General features: G+C 38.5%; 2 protein-coding genes across 14 annotated transcripts in view; one reads left to right on the top strand and one right to left on the bottom strand.

The window, feature by feature from the left end:
* LOC141381813 (uncharacterized) overlaps positions 1–1,786 on the bottom strand; it is a 5,433-nt gene extending 3,647 nt beyond the window's left edge. The window contains exons 1-2 of the mRNA XM_073948676.1: positions 1,436–1,786; positions 1,141–1,314 (exon numbers count right to left, since the gene is read on the bottom strand). Coding sequence (XP_073804777.1) covers positions 1,141–1,314; positions 1,436–1,716 — 455 coding nt within the window. The 5' untranslated portion in view covers positions 1,717–1,786. The remainder of the gene's footprint in view (positions 1–1,140; positions 1,315–1,435) is intronic.
* Positions 1,787–4,964: 3,178 nt separating this feature from the next.
* The window catches only part of LOC100536192 (protein NLRC3-like), a 122,228-nt gene continuing 107,192 nt past the window's right edge, over positions 4,965–20,000 (top strand). For 2 of the 13 annotated variants that reach the window (XR_012402464.1, XM_073948120.1), the window contains exons 1-9: positions 4,965–5,434; positions 5,539–5,710; positions 5,894–6,013; positions 7,598–7,711; positions 8,801–8,917; positions 12,737–14,632; positions 15,837–16,010; positions 16,657–16,830; positions 16,983–17,156. Coding sequence is in view for 12 of the 13 variants with exons in the window: in XM_073948120.1 (XP_073804221.1) it covers positions 5,661–5,710; positions 5,894–6,013; positions 7,598–7,711; positions 8,801–8,917; positions 12,737–14,632; positions 15,837–16,010; positions 16,657–16,830; positions 16,983–17,156 (2,819 nt within the window). In the remaining variant the exon portion in view is untranslated. Of the gene's footprint in view, positions 5,435–5,538; positions 5,711–5,893; positions 6,014–7,597; positions 7,712–8,800; positions 8,936–11,815; positions 11,939–12,736; positions 14,633–15,836; positions 16,011–16,656; positions 16,831–16,982; positions 17,157–18,182; positions 19,863–20,000 lie in introns of those variants that run through there. The other 11 variants (XM_073948126.1, XM_068219979.2, XM_068219980.2 and 8 more) reach the window with 11 other exon arrangements.

Genomic DNA, 20,000 nt, shown 5'->3' with positions numbered 1-20,000 from the left:
GACTTTCCTCCATTTCTCAGTCAATATAGGCAGTGTATTCTGCTGCATTTAAACAGAACACATTTATTTAACAGATTTATTCATGACAATCATATTTTAGTCACCAAACATATTCAGAAATTAAAAGATAATACAATTAAATTCAAGCTAAATACTGCAAAAACAAATTACAAGCTACAAAATTTCAACTTAATCTGTAAATGTGTTGCTTCTCTTGATTTTTAATTTTGTATTTAATATTTTTCTATAACACAAAAATTTGTCTGTAGTAGTTTTTACACCGTTAGCATGAGTTATTTTGTTAGATGAGCTCCAGATTTGGCTAATCTATTGTATATGCACAAATATAATATTGTAGAGCTTCCTATTAAAATATGAATGTAAAAGAGAGATTAGTGAGGGGTGTACTTATATATGCTGAGCACTGTATATTGTTCACCCAGAGTGTTTACATGGTCACACAGCAGTAACACAACAAGCATTGAGTTTGGGCTAGCTTCTGCAGATGGACATTGCTGTACACTGCCCTTAATGAGTGAGTGGGGGAGTGTCTGTTGTCTCTCAGGTGTGAATTATTCATGACCATTGTCACTCACACATACAGCTGAGATCAGCCAAAACAACCTTAACAAAATGTAGATCATTGTAATGTTTTCTCTGAATGAGAGAACAGAATAATTTTCACATAATTGTGCAGTAAATATTCTAGTCTACAAGACTGCTTACTCTAAAGTCTTGTTCAGGCACATTCAGTCTGGTTTTTTCCTTCTAAAACCTACTAACCACACAATATTTGTTTCTAAAAAACACAAGCATGTACATCAATATCTTTCACATATTATCGTAGCTCAGTTTGAGCTGAATACTAATAAAACACATGTTGGCCAGTTCTGTGTAATAAGTAGCTGAATCAGCACAGATGTCAGGGCATGTCAAAACATCTCAGGGACCCCAAAATCACCTCAGACCCCTGAGGGTTAACAACAGGTATAGTATGAGCAGTGTGAAACACAATTACTGATAAACCATAATTCCAGTTATCTGGGGTTTAGTATCACCCAGGGTTAACATGTTCAAGCATGAAGAGCTCTAATATGAAACTGTCTGACTGTAGTTATTGTAGAGTGGAGAATCATTTACCTCAGTGTCTCCAGTTTACAGTGTTGACTCTTCAGTCCATCAGAGAGCTTCTTCACTCCTGAATCCTGCAGCTCATTGTTACTCAGGTCCAGCTCTCTCAGCACACAGTTTGAGGATTGTAGAGCTGAAGACACACTCTCACAAGAATCGGCAGTGAGTTTACATGTCATCAATCTGAGAAAGAGCACACATTACTAAAAACACACTGTTAATGTGATCTGTCTGATGTAACAAAACAATCAATCAATCAGTCAATCAATCAATCAATCAATCAATCAGGTGTTTAAACTCAGACCTCAGTGTGTCCAGTTTACAGTGTTGATTCTTCAGTCCATCAGAGAGCTTCTTCACTCCTGAATCCTGCAGGTGATTGTTACTCAGGTCCAGCTCTGTCAGCACACAGTTTGAGGATTGTAGAGCTGAAGACAAACTCTCACAACACTGAACAGTGAGATTACAGCTCTGTAGCCTGTGTAGAGGACAACACAATATGTATGTGTTAATCTGGTGTGTTTGATAGTCTGAAGCACATCTGACTGTAGTGACTGGTTTAACTTCACTAATTAGTGAGCACATCTGCTGATTTTAGCTTTAAATAGTATTTATGTCTATTGTTACGGCTCAGTATCTGTGCCTGTGTTTGTTTGTATTTTTTTTCTCTCCCCCTCCTTCTCTACCTATCATTTTCTTTTGGTCCGCCCAGCTCATCTACCTATTGGCTAAGCTAGATGCCAGTCATCATTACCATTTGCGATGACATCATCATTGTCCAATCACAAGCAGACTTCCCCACTTTAAAAGGAAGCCGGTGCAGTTGAAAGCTAGCTTAACCCAAGCAGAAGTAAGGAAGGTAATAAGGACAACAAAAAGAAATTATTGGAGAAAATTCTGTGATGAAATTGGCGCAGATATAGATATAAATGATATGTGGAATATGATCAAGAAAATGGGTGGAAAGCAAATAAATAAAAATATTCCAGCTTTAATAAAAGAAGGTAAATACATAACGACCAATGAAGAAAAAGCAGAGGAGTCGGTAGAAGTCTTTGTTAAGGTTCACAGTAATAATAATTTATCAGACAGTATGAGAATAAAAAGGGAACAAATCATAAAAGAAAATCCAAATGTATAAACACAAAAAGCACCAACTGGGGGCATATTGGATGCAGATTTTACTATACATGAACTGAAGCAGGTAATACAGAATTTGAAATGTACATCTCCAGTTAAAGATGAAATTGGTTATGAAATGATAAAACATCTTTCAGATACATCACTAATTAATTCTAAAGTTCTTCAATAAAATATGGGAAGTGGGAAAACTTCCTATGTCTTGGAAACATGGAGTGATAATTCTAATTGGAAAACCGGGCAAAGAGCATACAGTAGCAACAAATTCTAGACCAATTGCGTTGACATCTAATTTATGTAAGATAATGCAAAAGTTAATAGTATCTCTGCTAAATTATGTGTTAGAAAGTAAAAATCTTTTAAATCATTATCATAGTGGCTTTAGAAAAGGACGAAGTACAATGGATCCAGTTTTATGTTTAGAATCAGAAATTAGGAAAGCAATGATGAATAAGGAGGTGTTAATAGGGATATTCTTCGATATCGAAAAGGCATATGATATGCTTTGGAAAGAGGGAGTATTAATTAAATTAGACAATATGGCAATCAAAGGGAAAATGTACAATTGGATTATGGACTTTTTGTTTAACAGAACTATTCAGGTAAGGGTAGGAACAAGTTATTCTAGCATACATTCTATAGATAATGGGACCCCACAGGGTAGTGTATGCAGCCCGGTGTTATTTAACATTATGATTAATGATATATTTGAAACGGTTGGACAAGAAATAGGCAAGTCTTTATATGCAGATGACAGTGCTTTGTGGAAAAGGGGAAGAAACGTAGAATATGTTAAAGAAAAAATGCAAAAAGCAGTTAATGAAGTGGAAAATTGGGTAAATAAATGGAGCTTTAAATTGTCTGTAGAAAAAACCAAAGTGATGTGTTTCTCAAAAAAAAGGAAATCCCCAAATATCATAATAAATCTATATGGGCAAGAGTTAGAGCAGGTTCAAGAAATCAGGTTCCTAGGAGTATGGATAGACTCAAAACTTATATTTACAACCCATATAAAGAAAATACAAGATAAATGCAAAAAACTATTAAATATTCTAAGATGTTTGGCTGGAGTAGAGTGGGGTGCTACCAGACATGCATTAAAAAGAATATACTGTGCTATGATAAGGCCAATTTTAGATTATGGCAGTATAGTATATTGCTCAGCGTCCAAATCTCAGCTACAAAAAATTAGTGTTATTCAATCTCAAGCATTAAGAATAGGAAGTGGAGCATTTCGTACATCTCCCATTCCAGCGATTCAGGTGGAAATGGCAGAACAACCAATAAAGTATAGAACACTTAAGCTGAAAATGGCATATTGGAGCACTGTAAGAGGGCATGCAGATACACTTCCAGTAAAAGCAATAATCAAAAACTGTTGGGAACATGAATATAGCAAGAACAGGAGTTTCGGGTGGAATACAGAATTGGAGGACAGGAAATTAGGATTGGATCAAATAAAAATAGGACCTACATTAACTATACCAGATACACCTCCCTGGATGTTTCAAGTGCCACAAGTTGATTTACAGATACACAGTATAATTAAGGATAAGAACAGGAGTCTGTCTAAAGATAATCTAGTAAGACGATATCTAAAACAAAAATATTTAAATTATACACAGATATATACAGATGGGTCTAAAAATCCAGACAATGGTTATACAGCAGCAGCTCTATATATTCCTAACAATAAACAAAATGTTTCAATGAGGTTAAGTAATCATATATCAGTTTTCTCAACAGAATTAATGGCAATATCAATGGCAATGCAGTGGGTGGAAAAAAATCAGCCATTAAGAGTAGTGGTGTGCTCTGATTCATACTCAGCACTACATTGTTTGAATATGGGGACCTCAGAAACACGACAGGATCTACTAAATGAAATATTTCAAAACATAAATAAAATAAACCAAATAGGAGTAACAGTAACATTTTTATGGATCCCTGCTCATGTAGGAGTAGAAGGAAATGAAATAGTAGACAAGATGGCGAAAACAGCATTGTGGAAAGATGAGGTGGATATTGAGATTCCGCTATCTAAAACAGAAATAAAACATATTATAAATATATCAGTAAAGAATCTTTGGCAAGAGGACTGGGATTCAGAATCAAATGGAAGACATCTGTATAATATACAAAATAAAGTGGGGAAAGAAAGGAAAGTATATGGGAACAGGAAGGAAGACACAGTCATATCCAGACTTCATATAGGTCATTCCAATTTTAACAGTTCACTATTCAAGATAGGGAAAAGGGAAACAGAATGCTGCAAACATTGTGGACAAATCGAAACCATAGAACATGTATTAATCAAGTGTACAAAATATAGAAGAGAGAGGGACCAGTTTAAAATAAAACTAAGAGATTTGGACATGACTGACATTACAATCACTAACATTTTTAAAAATGCTCAGAAAGAAACTAAGGTATATGATTATCTGCTAAAATTCTTGAGGAGTACAGGATTGTTTTACAGGATTTAATCGGAAAGAATTATAATTTGGTTATTTAGTAAGTTTTATTTAGATTTTTATTATGAATATTGTTTATTATTATTTAATTACTATGTAAGGGTTTAAAATAGGTTTTTGGTTTGTGTTTTATCGATTAAAAAAAAAGAAGTTTTATTTATTTATTTTTATTTATTTATTTTTTAGAGAATAAGTAGTAATCCTTCCACTCATTGAAGTCTCACACTCCAACACAGTAGGTGGCGGTAATGCACCTCAAGCTGGTTTGCTACCCGCCATTAAACGAAGAAGAAGAAGAAGGAAGAAGATATATATATTAAGCTGGATTTTTCTGTAGGGTCGTGACGCAGTTGTGCTGAAATCTGTAATCAGAGTCGCTGTACAGTGAATTAAAGTTCTCCAATGAACATGTTTGCTCAATCTTAGCATTAAAACATCATTTACTGCGCCACTCGACGAGGATCGCTTGATTTTCGATCGTTTGTTCACGATCGCGTGCAAGTGCGACCAAGGCGTTCCCGAGTTAATATTTTACTGAACAGCGCCCCCTGGCCACAGTTTTCGGCACATCACCGCCCTTCATAAACGAAAGTGAAAGGGCTTCATTGTTGTGTCGCCATTTTAAACAGAGAGAATCCAGCATTTACAACGCAGAACAACTTTAAATCTTTAATGTCTTCACAAAACATGTAAGGTTATATATATATACATAATTTTATCATAATCAAATGAATAATGACTGTACGGTTTTTCTTTTGTTTACTCGTGTCAAACTTCGGATTTCGTTTCACAGCTGCTGATCTATTCCTGCTGAAATCAGCTCAATGATGAAGGCTGATCAATGACTGCACATCTGTGATTGTTTCTCAGTGTCTGCTATAGTTTCTACTGGACATCACACTCTACACATCCATCATGGAGGACACACACACTTCTGGAGATCAGGATTTGTCTACAGGACACAGGTATTAGACCAACACATTACATTTACACATTATTACATTTATTACTTCGATTGTAACAAAAAAGATACTTGATAGTTATTTGTGGGTAACTTTGTCTATGATAACGTAACGCAAGAGTTTTTGTACTAATATAAATTAAATGATATAAAATGCAGCGCTGAACTTTAATCTGAACTGTTTTAGATCATATAAGAGGAGGAGAGCAGAAGCAGAGCCCAGCTGTGTGTCTCTGAGGAGTGACGCGTCTAATGAGCACCCAAGAACTAATTTTAGGAGTGAACACACACCACCTGCTGTCCTCAGGTAGATCATCTCTATTAGATCTGCAACTAGTGATTATACTCATAATAAATGAGTCAAGTGATTTTTTTTCATTTATTTGAGATTAAAAGGTGAGATGTTGTATCTGAGCTCTGCAGGATAGTGCCTCTCCAGGGTTGAAGATCTCCTGCCATAAAGGGCTTTTCCTGCACACTTTCCCCTGCTGTTTCTGTGCTGTACTGATCAGCCATTCCTCTGATCTGAGTCTGTTTTCACTGAAGCGCAGTCATCATCATGTTGTGTTGGCCTCATAGATGCTGCTGATCAACACATTTGGTTTCTAGAATTGATATTTCTCGAGTTCTCCTGCTCATTCAGTCATGATAGATGATGGTAAATGAACTTGTCTTGCTGTCCTCAAAGTCTGGACTGGAGCTCTGCAGACAAACCCCCGATGAGTGACCTTCTGAAGACTGAGTGATGAGGAGGAGGATAAGGGGAGCTGCTGGAGGCGGGAATGACAGTCAGCTGACACAGTGCAGTTCATACTGCTGCTTATATAGTCATGTGATGATGATTGACACGCCTGCATGATTAAGCTCCTCCCACACCACTTTACATAAATAAACATGATCACTCCATAAACAATTTAAATAATAACCTTTTATATTAAATCTTGAATTTAAAATGCATTTAGCGGTTTTATATACACTATTATTTTTACGATGAGCTTATAAATTGTTATAAATTGTTATAAACTGTTACAAAACAAAGTCACACTTTATTTGTGCCTCAGATTCACTGTCAAAAATAAATAAGCACTAAATCTAAATGCATGTATATAAAATAAAGATGTCACTCTGTAAAAAGGTATTAATTTTAATTTAACAGCCGAAATGCAGAACAGACTTTGATTTTAACTTACACTGGGAAAAATGCTTTAGAAAAAGCCACAATTAAAAAAGCAAACCAGTTTAAAGCAGGAAAAATTTTTTTCATTATTAAAAAAACATAACAATGAAAACAAAACTTTCTTATATTATAATGAATTGAAATTATATGTTGTCGATATTTTTTTTCAGTTTTAATGCATTAATGCAGGCAATTTAAAGCTGGACCGACTGACGCAATAGACATGATGTATGTCGCGTTTGTTTCATTTATTATGCACACGAAAACTTACTTGTAAACCAAATATGTTGCCGGATTCTTTCATGGGCATGAGAGATAAAGTGCTTATGAAGTGCTTCGGCGGCCTCTGGTCATTAACCGATGCAGAGCCGACGTTTGATGAGCTGGAACAATAGAACACACGACCGAATGAACATGCGTATGTTTGGCTGACCATATATAGATGTTAGAATTAAAGGGGCCGACGTGTTGACCTTCAGCCGACATCGGCCCAATATATGTGAGCTGTCTGGGGATATTATATTTACTCTCTGTTAGTTGTGTTTTTAATCTGTCTGAATATTTAACACACACAGTCAGCAAGATTGTGTACAGTCATCATGAAAAGTATCATGAATTGCTGTTTAAACAGTGTTTTAATGATGAAATGTTGAGTAAATCTGCTGTGTTGACTCCAGTGTGTGCAGCGCTGAACTTTAATCTTCTCTGTTTTAGTTCAGTTCATCAGAAGAGAGCAGAAGCAGAGCCCAGCTGTGTGTCTATGAAGAGTGACTGGTCTATGGATCGAAAAATATATTTTAAGAGTGGAAACACAGGACCTGCTGTCAGGTAGATCATCTCTTTAATATCTGCAACTGATGAGTATTTTCATAATAAATGAATCAGGTAATTAGTGTTGTGGATCTGTTGGGTTTCAGATGTTAGATGTTGTATCTGAGCTCTGCAGGATAGTGCTTGAAGATCTCCGCTTTACACTTCAGGCCACAATTGATGGTGTTAACAAACCAATCAGCGCTTTATTAATAGTTAGTGAGGTAGAAGGAGGGTTTAGGTTTCAGGTAGGGTTAGGAATCCACAATAAGATCATACTGTATGACTACTAATGAGCAGTTCATATGTTCACATTCCACAGATAATGAGCCGGTAGTTAATAGTATGAATTGTGAGCTAAACTAAAGTGTTCCCGATCTCCTGCCATTAAGGGCTTTTCCTGCACACTTTCCCCTGCTGTTTCTGTGCTGTACTGATCAGCCATTCCTCTGATCTGAGTCTGTTTTCACTGAAGCGCAGTCATCATCATGTTGTGTTGGCCTCATAGATGCTGCTGATCAACACATTTGGTTTCTAGAATTGATATTTCTCGAGTTCTCCTGCTCATTCAGTCATGATAGATGATGGTAAATGAACTTGTCTTGCTGTCCTCAAAGTCTGGACTGGAGCTCTGCAGACAAACCCCCAATGAGTGACCTTCTGAAGACTGAGTGATGAGGAGGAGGATAAGGGGAGCTGCTGGAGGCGGGAATGACAGTCAGCTGACACAGTGCAGTTTATACTGCTGCTTATATAGTCATGTGATGATGATTGACACGCCTGCATGATTAAGCTCCTCCCACCCCTACACTGTCAGCTTCATTCCGTGATTCTGATGATGAGTTGATTCAGCCCTGATCTACTCTAATAGTGCTGAGTTTCTCTTATGTCTTTGTTCTAGAAGTGCTCATTGATCTGTGTTTGCTGATATTTATCTCTGTCTAATCTTTTAACTCATTTAACACATCCAGACAGTTTCTGTTCAGATATAAAGGAAATGAATGTATGAAGTGCTGCTTCAGGAGTTTATTTAAATAAAGAATGAGTAATATCTGCTGTGTTGAGTCCAGTGTGTGCAGCGCTGAACTTTAATCTCCTCTGTTTCAGCTCACAGAAGAGGAGGAGAGCAGAAGCAGAGCCCAGCTGTGTGTCTCTGAAGAGTGACCGGTCTATGGGTCACCCAGAAAACAATTTTAGGAGTGAACACACACCACCTGCTCTCAGGTGGACCATCTCTATTAGGTTTGCAACTAATGATTAATCCCATAATAAATGAGTCATGTGATTTTTTTTTCCATTTGAGATTAAAAGGTTAGATGTTGAATCTGAGCTCTGCATGTGGATCCTCACACACGTAATACACAATTATGCAGTGCGTTAACTTTAAATTAGCTCAAAGGGAATATAACAGAATTTAAATCGGCTTCAAAAGAATCAACTCTTTCGAACTGAACAAACAAATCATCCAGCGCTCGATTGAACAGACAGGGCTTATTTCTATTCGAAATAAAGTTAAAACACTTTAATATTTAAGCAGGGTAACAAGATCTAGGTGTAAGGTAATAGATTCCTAAGTATACACAGGCCACTTTCCTTTCAATACAAAAGAGACGTTATTGACTACAAACAACACTAACACACACACACACACACATTCATACCGGTTGCAGACAAGGAGTAGAAGTAAAAAAGAGTTCAGGAGAGATGTGATGTAAAACCTAACCAAGTGAACCAAATAATAAATTCAACCTATACTGTTTTTTAGACAGGGTTATCATTTAACATGATTAGCAGATCATACACCAGTTCAGCAATTGATCTGGAGATATATTTGCGTTCCTTAATGCTGTGGTGAAACCCCTCTGTGGAGCTGGATTCCCTCGTGAGTTCACTGGTGGTTGGTTTGCCGTTGAAGTGACATATCTGAGACTGCTGATGAAGTGAAGTCCCGTAGACTATGTTAGAGACTGCGAAAACTGTAGTCGTTGACTGGTTTCGCGATGCAACTTAACTAGACTCTCGACAGAAAGAAAAGAAAGAAGAGTAAACGGAAGATGGGGAGTTGAAGGCTAATCTCATCCCATCTTAATGTCGAGGTTCGGCTGGGATCAACCTACGTTAAAAGATCGATCAGTGAATTATCAGCTTATTTCAAGGAATCAGATTTTGAAGACTTGAATCACTTGACTTGACTCAATTGAGTCAGACTGAATCAGATTAAACGTTTCACACTTGATCTACCATTTGTGCAGCAAATGGAAGGCATTATATTTTACCAATTTTATTTATATTATTTCTGTGGCCAATAATAACTTAACATAGTATTTGGTTAACTTTTAGCAAGGTAACAAGGTCTACAGCTCGAGGCAATGACTGAGGGTGCTTTCACACCTGTGAATTGATTTATTTGTTCCAAAACAGGAATTAAAATAGTTAAAGTGTTGCTCTTTGCTCTTGGAGCAGTTCACTTTCACACTGCAAAGTTTCTAAACGGACCAAAAGAGCTAAAACAAGTCATGTGTGAGTAAACTCTCCTCACATTGGTTTCACGGTTTATTTAGCAGAGTCCGGCTCAGCTGTCAGGGAGGTGGTGGTTTGGTGGTGTTTGACAGGGTGCGCGCAATGTGTTTAAAGAACAAGTTATTGCGCGACGTATTTGAATCTCGGGAGGGAGACGGGCGATTACCGGGAGATATCACTTGTTTGTGGGCATCCGGTAGTCTATGTGCATTTGCGGGAGACTCCCGAAGCTTCCGGGAGACTTGGGATGTCTGGAATGACCTCCCGCCCTGCTCATAGTTCTCTCTTCATATAGCTGTATCGTCACCCTGGAATTATAAGGTTCTCTTTGCATTGTGAATGATTTTGAGATATTGAGCTTTAAAATTTTTGCATTCCATAGCAAACAGTATGTGTGTAACATTTGTTTTTGTTTTTAATAATAAGTCTTAAAATGTAAGTAACTTACAAAAAAACATCCCATAATGTAAAGAAGTTGTCATTAAATAAGAATATGTCGATAGCGCAATTTTAACAAAAATGTCAGCTAGAACCTTATAATTCTAAGGTGGCAGTATGCCCATGACAAATCCATTAAATACTGTAATATAGCCAGGCTTAGATCGTATCGCTTTCTCACTACAATCGATCCACTCCAGAGTTCGTTTCAATCAAGTCTAGACTATCTCATTCAGGGGATCTCGGAGTTATTGTTTTGGCTTAGATCCAAATGCGATTGCTGGATTAACATATGCCAAACGAACCACGCTAACTGGGCAAACGAGACCGGTTCCCAAACAAAAGTCTAGGTGTGAAAGCACCTTAAGAAGCACATAAACATGAACACAGTTCATACAAAATGAGAACAAAGATTTGAGCTACACTACCATGCATGAAACTAACTACGTAATAAGTAAACAACACACAAACGCACATACACACACACACACACACATTCACACGGAGGCAGTTCAGAGGATGTAAAATGAGTTGTTGACCATCCCAAATTATTTTCTAATACTTATTACTAAGTCTTAGAATAACACCTGAGAAACCACAAAAGCAGATATTCAGCTTAATTCTAACTGCTTAAGATCAATCTGCCCCAGACCAGCAAGAGACAATGTTTATTTGTTACTTGCGCTTTTGCTGAAGTCAAGAGTTTCCCTTGCCTGGCTGACCTCTGGGAAACACGGCGCTCCTGATTGATTGGTGACTCACTTCAGTAGCCGCATTTCCACTGTCGGGCCAGTGCGAGCCAGGGCTTTTATCGAGCCAGGCCGGGCCAATCGCCCTGGAGGTTGAGCAGTGAGGCCAAAATCATGTCACGTTTCCATTGTTGGGCTTGTAGCTTGCAGTGCGTCACGCAAACTTGTGAATTTTACCACATCATATAAAAACATCAACACTTGTTTGTGGAAACAGAACACATTTTGTATTTGCAGTTTTGCCCGATGCGTCTGTAAAGTGGCGCTGCAGGACTGATGAAAGACAAGAAAAGAAGGTCGTTTCTGCTTTTACGCACCCCAATAATGCTCTGTTTGCAGGATTTGACGCACCCCACATATCTGCTGTGTTGAGTCCAGTGTGTGCAGCGCTGAACTTTAATCTCCTCTGTTTCAGCTCACAGAAGAGGAGGAGAGCAGAAGCAGAGCCCAGCTGTGTGTCTCTGAAGAGTGACTGGTCTATGGATCACCCAAGAACTGATTTTAGGAGTGAACACACACCACCTGTTGTTGTCCTCAGGTAGATCATCCGCACACACACATGACTATACAGCAGCATTTATATGATCATGTGTTTTCTAGAAGAGATCAGACATTATTAGACTTTATTCTCTCAGTCCACTGAAGACATTCTCCTCAACACAAGAGACTTTTACACTCAGTGTCAGCTCATGCTCATTTGATCAACAGTAGAGGATTATTAGAGTGTTAGTTCAGCGCTGCTTTCACACAATCATCACTGTTAAAGCTCTGCAGAAATACAGACGAGTCAGTAGAGGAAGGACACTTGTGTTATGACATGAGTTCTGGACGTCAGATGTCTGAAGTGGAGGATGAAGATGAAGTGATGCAGTGTTTATATTCTGATACACACACAACTACTGGACAATGATGAGGAGTGGACATTACTGATTGATTACAGTGAGCGATAATAGACACATGATCGAACACTAAATGATCGAACACTAAATAATGATTTTTGATCAGCTCACAAATCTTCCATCAAGAAAAAAAATGCTAATAATGATGAATATTACAGAATATCTCCAATCAGAATGACCAGCTCTGACCAATCAGTATCAGTCTTGTAATAAAAGTTGATAATAACTTTAACTGGTAAGATCTAAGAGATCAACCTGCTCAGCTCTGTACAAAATATATAGCCACTGGCAAGAATATTCAACACTACTACTACTTATAAGTTATAACAGAGTGTTTAACAGGTGAAACGCACACCGAGAGAAACACACACACTGCTTTACTAGAGGATCTTTACACTCGCACTCATTGGTTCTTTGTGTTGTTGTTGTTCCTGCAGTGTGGATAGAGATGATCAGACTGGAGACCTGCAGCAGGATTCACTCCAACCAGAACATGATGAACTTCAGAGAGTCAAAGAGCAGCACAAAACTAGCATGAAGAACAAGTATGAGAGATTATTTGAGGGAATCAACCATGGAGAGACTCAAACCCTCCTGAACAGGATCTACACACAGCTCTACATCATAGAAGGAGAGAGTGAAGGAGTGAATGAAGAACATGAGGTTTTACAGATGGAGAAAAGAGCCAGAACAAAACCCTCACAACACACTCCAGTCTACTGCAATGACATCTTTAAAGCCTCAGCTGGAGCAGGACATGAGGAGAAGATCAAGAAGGAGAAAGCCCAGATCAAGACTGTTCTCACTAAAGGCATCGCTGGGATCGGGAAAACCGTCTCTGTGCAGAAGTTCATTCTGGACTGGGCCGAGGGAAAAGACCATCAGGATGTAGATTTCATGTTTGTGCTTCCATTTCGAGAGCTGAACTTGATCAGAGATCATCAGTACAGTCTTCACAGACTTCTGCTGGACTTTCATCCTGAACTTGAAGATCTGGAGCCCAAGATTTATGAGCAGTGTAGAGTTGTGTTCATCTTTGATGGTCTGGATGAAAGCAGAATCACGCTGAACTTTTCAGATGAGGAGAAAGTTTGTGCTGTGACTGAATCTTCATCAGTGGCTGTGTTGATGTGGAGCCTCCTGAAAGGAGATCTGCTTCCCTCTGCTCTCATCTGGATCACCTCCAGACCAGCAGCAGCCCATCAGATCCCCTCTAGATACATCAAGCGTCTGACAGAGATTCAGGGATTCACTGAGCCTCAGAAGGAGGAATATTTCAGGAAGAGAATCAGCGACGAGCATCAAGCCAGCAGAATCATCTCCCACATCAGAAGAGCAAGAAGCCTCCAGATCATGTGCCACATACCCGTCTTCTGCTGGATCTCCTCCACTGTGCTTCAGAAGCTCCTGGAAGAAGATGTGAGTGCAGAAATCCCTCAAACTCTGACTGAGATGTACATCCACTTCCTGCTGATTCAGATCAACATGAGGAAGCAGAAGTATGAAGAGAGAGATCCAGAGAAGCTCCTGCAGTCCAACAGAGAAGTGATCCTCAAACTTGCTGAAGTGGCTTTCAGACAGCTGATGAAGGGCAATGTGATGTTCTATGAGGAGGACCTGATTGAGAGCGGCATAGACGTCACTGACGCCTCGGTGTATTCTGGGATCTGCACTGAGATCTTCAAGGAGGAATCTGTGATTCATCAGAGGAAAGTCTACAGCTTCATCCATCTCAGCTTTCAGGAGTTTCTGGCTGCTTTCTTTGTGTTTTACTGCCATTTAACAGAGAAGAGAGAACCGCTGAGGGTGATTTATGACAGTGAATATTCATATAATCAATATCTACAGTCCAGCTCTGAGAAGTCTCTGTATGTTCTGCTCAGATCAGCAGTAGATAAAGCTGTAGAGAGTAGTAATGGTCATCTGGATCTGTTCCTGCGGTTCCTGCTGGGCGTCTCACTGGAGTCCAATCAGAGACTCTTCCAGGATCTGCTGACACACACAGAGGAGAGCTCAGAGAACATCAGGGAAATCTCACAGTACATTAAAGACGAGATCAAGGAAGATGAACATCTCTCAGCTGAAAGATCCATCAATCTGTTCCTCTGTCTGCTGGAGGTGAAAGATCAGACTCTGGCCAGAGAGATTCAGGAGTTTGTGAAATCAGACAAACACTCAGAGAAGAGACTCTCTCCTGCTCACTGCTCAACAATCTCCTACATGATTGAGATGTCAGAGGAGCCGCTGGATGAGTTAGACTCTAATAAATTCAACACATCAGATGAGGGAAGACGGAGACTGACAGCAGCTGTGAGAAACTGCAGAAGAGCTCTGTGAGTATTCATTGATTGATCACAGAAGACACACATCAGTCTGCACTGAAGACTCAGATCAGTTTAGTGAATCACTGCCCTGCTTTAACAGAAAATCTTTAACTGGCCATATCGTCCCCCTGTGAGATCGCTGATACACCATGTTACTGCATGGGGACGCGGCGGCAGTGTTCTGTTTCCTTATTTGCTCATTTATTTCATCATTTCTAAACGTATTGAACAAACTTTTCTTGACTTTTTACTCACACAAACAACATTTGTACTTATTTAATAATCTACTTCATTTACTTTACAGTTTATCCTGGAAAATAACTCAAATCCCTGTAAATCCCTGTGCTCCTCCAGCTGAATAGGACATTTGTTAATGTGTATTTGCTCAAATCTAACACAGTGTTGCTCTTGGATAATTGTGTTTGTTTTCTGATCAGAGAAATAGTGTAATTTTAGACACAGTATTGCCGTCTCGCCGCAGACATGCCTCTAATATTACATTTACTGTAGGCCTAAACACTAAACTTTACACTGAGCTCAGTAAAATGCTCTCTGATTGGTTATTAATAATCTGTTTAATAATTCAGTACAGTCATATGAATGGGGAAATACAGGTTTAGTTTAATGTAGATTCAATCAATAAAAAAAAAAAAGATATTTCTAAATGAATTAAACAGGCTTGTTCTGAGGCATGAGGGTGGTATGAGGGCCCAATGTCCACAGGTGGGGGTTGCAGCACAACACCATGGTACAACACCATGAGGTAGCCTGACTGCCATTAGGTACTGAGATGAGATCCTCAGACCCTTGTGAGACCATATACTGGTGTGGTTGACCCTGGATTCCTCCTAATGCAAGACAATGCTGGACCTCATGTGTCTGGAGTGTGTCAGTAATTCCTGCAGTTCACTACAGCTTTGAGTGTGACTCCAAATCCAGTCCTCCATGGGTTAATACATTTGATTTCCAGTGATCATGTCTGTGTGATTTAGTTGTCAGCACATTCAACTGTGTAAAGAGCAAAGTATTTAATAAGAATATTTCAGTCATTCAGATCTAGGATGTGTTATTTTAGTGTTCCCTTTATTGTTTGAGCAGTATATATATATAGTTTATTTCCAGTGTTGCTTTTATCACTGTAGACTGAACTCATGAACACTCAACACTGCTCATTTCTCACTGCTGATTTTGTTGCTCTTTGTCCTCTACACAGACTACAGGGCTGTGAACTCACTGTTCAGTGCTGTGAGAGTTTGTCTTCAGCTCTACAATCCTCAAACTGTGTGCTGAGAGAGCTGGACCTGAGTAACAATGACCTGCAGAATTCAGGAGTGAAGCTTCTCTCTGATGGACTGAAGAGTCAACACTGTAAACTGGACACACTGAGGTAAATGATTCTCCACTCTACAACATTAAAAGTGTTTTGATTGAGATGGAAATGTCCAGATATATTTAAGAGCATTAGTGGAGAAACTGCAAAATGCTGCTTCTCAAATGAAAGTTGCTCTTTTTCTTAATCAGTTCAGGAAATCAGTGTATTTTAATGATAATTTTAATTAATTACCTCTAAATCTTTATTTATATTTTATATTTTAATGATTATATTTATAGTTTATCTGTGAATTGGTTTATTGGAAAGATATATTTAGGAATTTGTCAGATGTTTTGGTCATTCTGACAAAAAAAAAAAAATAAATTAAACGAGAAGCAATGTGGATGAGGTCTGAGGAGGTTTCTGGACCCGGCAGCTGGTTTGACAGGCTCTGCTCATTTGCATTTTGCAGGTTCATAAATATATAAAGTCTCGTGGTCCTCTTATCTAAACTAAAATTTTGCATTTATTTACATTAAACATGTTCAGGAATATATTAGATGACATTTAATATTCAGTTTTATTAAATAACAATAGTCAATAATTCTAATTGACACAAACTCCAATAGTTTTGTCATATTATTAACCTCATAGTTTGATTTTACATCAGATGAATGACTGAAATCACACTGTTAATGTAATCTGTGTTCTTCTTTCTTAGATTGGTCATGTGTAATCTCACTGTTCAGTGCTGTGAGAGTTTGTCTTCACCTCTACAATCCTCAAACTGTGTGCTGAGAGAGCTGGACCTGAGTAACAATGACCTGCAGGATTCAGGAGTGAAGAAGCTCTCTGATGGACTGAAGAGTCAACACTGTAAACTGGAGACACTGAGGTCTGAGTTCAAACACCTGATTGATTGATTGATTGATTGATTGATTGATTGATTGATTGATTGATTGATTGATTTTTTTTGTTTTGTTTTGTTACATCAGACAGATCACATTAACAGTGTGGTTTTTAGTAATGTGTGTTCTTCTTTCTCAGATTGGTCATGTGTAATCTCACTGTTCAGTGCTGTGAGAGTTTGTCTTCAGCTCTACAATCCTCAAACTGTGTGCTGAGAGAGCTGGACCTGAGTAACAATGACCTGCAGGATTCAGGAGTGAAGCTTCTCTCTGATGGACTGAAGAGTCAACACTGTAAACTGGACACACTGAGGTAAATGATTCTCCACTCTACAATAACTACAGTCAGACAGTTTCATATTAGAGCTCTTCATGCTTGAACATGTTAACCCTGGGTGATACTAAACCCCAGATTACAGGAATTCTGGTTTATCAGTAATTGTGTTTCACACTGCTCATACTATACCTGTAGTTAACCCTCAGGGGTCTGAGGTGATTTTGGGACCCCTGAGATGTTTTGACATGCCCTGACATCTGTTTTGTAGAAATAAATATTATGTGTGGTTAGTAGGTTTTAGAGAAACAAATGTAGCTGAAATAAGATCCATAAACCAGACTGAATGTGCCTGAACAAGAGTTTAGAGTAAGCAGTCTTGTAGACTAGAATATTTACTGCACAATTATGTGAAATTATTCTGTTCTCTCATTCAGAGAAAACATTACAATGATCTACATTTTGTTAAGTGTGTTTTGGGTGATCTCAGCTGTATGTGTGAGTGACAATGCTCATGAATAATTCACACCTGAGAGACAACAGACACTCCCCCACTCACCCATCAAGGGCAGTGTACAGCAATGTCCATCTGCAGAAGCTAGCCCAAACTCAATGCTTGTTGTGTTACTGCTGTGTGACCATGTAAACACTCTGGGTGAACAATATACAGTGCTCAGCATATATAAGTACACCCCTCACTAATCTCTCTTTTACATTCATAGTTTAATAGGAAGCTCTACAGTATTATATTTGTGCATATACAATAGATTAGCCAAATCTGGAGCTCATCTAACAAAATAACTCATGATAACAGTCCAAAAACTACTACAGACAAATGTATGTGTTATAGAAAAATATTAAATACAAAATTAAACAGAGGAAAAATTAAGAGAAGCAAAACAATGGAAAATTTAGCTGGAATTTTTGGATTTTGCAATATTCTTTTTTTGCAGTATTTAGCTTAAGTTTAATTGTATTATCTTTCTATTTCTGAATATGTTTGGTGACTAAAATATGATGTTCATAAATAAATCTGTTAAATAAATGTGTTCTGTTTAAATGCAGCAGAATACACTGCCTATATTGACTGAGAAATGGAGGAAAGTCTTGGTTTTCAGAATGGGCTGTCCTCCATTATGCTGAGCGCTGTATGTCTCCTACCACTGCTATGCTGATGACACCCAGCTATACCTCTCTTTTCATCCTGATGATCCCTCGGTTCCAGCTCGTATCTCAGCCTGCCTGTTGGATATTTCACACTGGATGAAAGATCATCATCTTCAGCTGAACCTCGCAAAAACGGAAATGCTTGTAGTTTCTGCCAACCCGACTCTACACCATAACTTTTCAATCCAGATGGATGGGGCAACCATTACTGCATCCAAAATGGTGAAAAGCCTTGGAGTAACGATTGATGACCAACTAAACTTCTCTGACCACATTTCTAGAACTGCTCGATCGTGCAGATTTGCACTCTATAACATCAGAAAGATCCGACCCTTCTTATCTGAACATGCAGCTCAACTCCTTGTTCAAGCTCTTGTTCTCTCCAAACTGGATTACTGCAACTCTCTACTAGCTGGGCTTCCAGCTAACTCTATCAAGCCTCTTCAACTGCTCCAGAATGCAGCAGCACGAGTGGTCTTCAATGAACCTAAACGAGCACATGTCACTCCACTGCTAGTCCGTTTGCACTGGCTGCCAGTTGCTGCTCGCATCAAATTCAAAACTCTGATGTTTGCCTACAAAGTGACTTCTGGCCTAGCACCTTCTTATCTGCACTCACTTCTGCAGATCTATGTGCCCTCCAGAAACTTGCGTTCTGTGAATGAACGTCGCCTCGTGGTTCCATCCCAAAGAGGGAAAAAATCACTTTCGCGAACGCTCACGCTCAATCTGCCCAGTTGGTGGAATGAACTCCCTAACTGCATCAGAACAGCAGAGTCACTCGCTATTTTCAAGAAACGACTAAAAACTCAACTATTTAGTCTCCACTTCACTTCCTAAGCTGCAATTGCCTCTTTGAATATCACACTAATTGTACAAAAAAAAAAAAAAAACTACTAACACTTCCCTTCTTAGACTTTACAGACCTGAAACTTGCCTTTAGTACTTATTCATTGTTGCTCTTGGTTGTGTAAATTGCTTCCTTGTCCTCATTTGTAAGTCGCTTTGGATAAAAGCGTCTGCTAAATGACTAAATGTAAATGTAAATGTAAATGTATGTGACTTATACAGCCGCACATATAACATATATTTGAAATGGTGTAAAACGTGTTCGCCAAACTCTCTTGTGCATTAATCCAGCATTTAATAATCATTTCTGAATGAGTCTGAGACACTGAAGTAGAGGAATGACAAACGCTTTAAACACAAGAATAAATCAGATTTAAACATGAAAAACAATTACTGTAAATCTAAATCATATTTGAAGAGCTTTAATATAGATTTCACTAATAGTTGCAGTCTCAGTTCACTGTTTGAAAACTTTACCAGGTTGTGTCTGTCTGTGGGTGTCGACATTCAACATTTCTGTGTGAAAGTGAAGCGCAGCGAGAACACAAATAAACATTATAGCAGTGTTAATCCTGTTTCAGAGCAGAACAGTGGATCTGGAGGTGTGAAAGCAGCAGAGTTAAACGCTAAAGTCAAGCTGTTTTGTGTCCTTCTGAAGGTTTGAGCTGCTCTCATATTTGTGCAGTTTCAGTTTCTTGAAAACAAATAAAAGTCTCATGATAAGTGTGTGAAATAATCCTGATTACTCGCTCATCTAAAGCAATATCTGCTAAAGGCTGAATGTGAAGGAGAGTCAGCAGTCATGAATATTGATCAGCTGTTCCTGACAGAATAAAAGTCCCCTAATGGAGCATCAGTGTGAATGTG

Source organism: Danio rerio, chromosome 4, assembly GCF_049306965.1.
Source record: "Danio rerio strain Tuebingen ecotype United States chromosome 4, GRCz12tu, whole genome shotgun sequence".
Classification (NCBI taxonomy): domain Eukaryota; kingdom Metazoa; phylum Chordata; class Actinopteri; order Cypriniformes; family Danionidae; genus Danio; species Danio rerio.
This window is presented reverse-complemented; position numbering and strand designations above follow the sequence as displayed.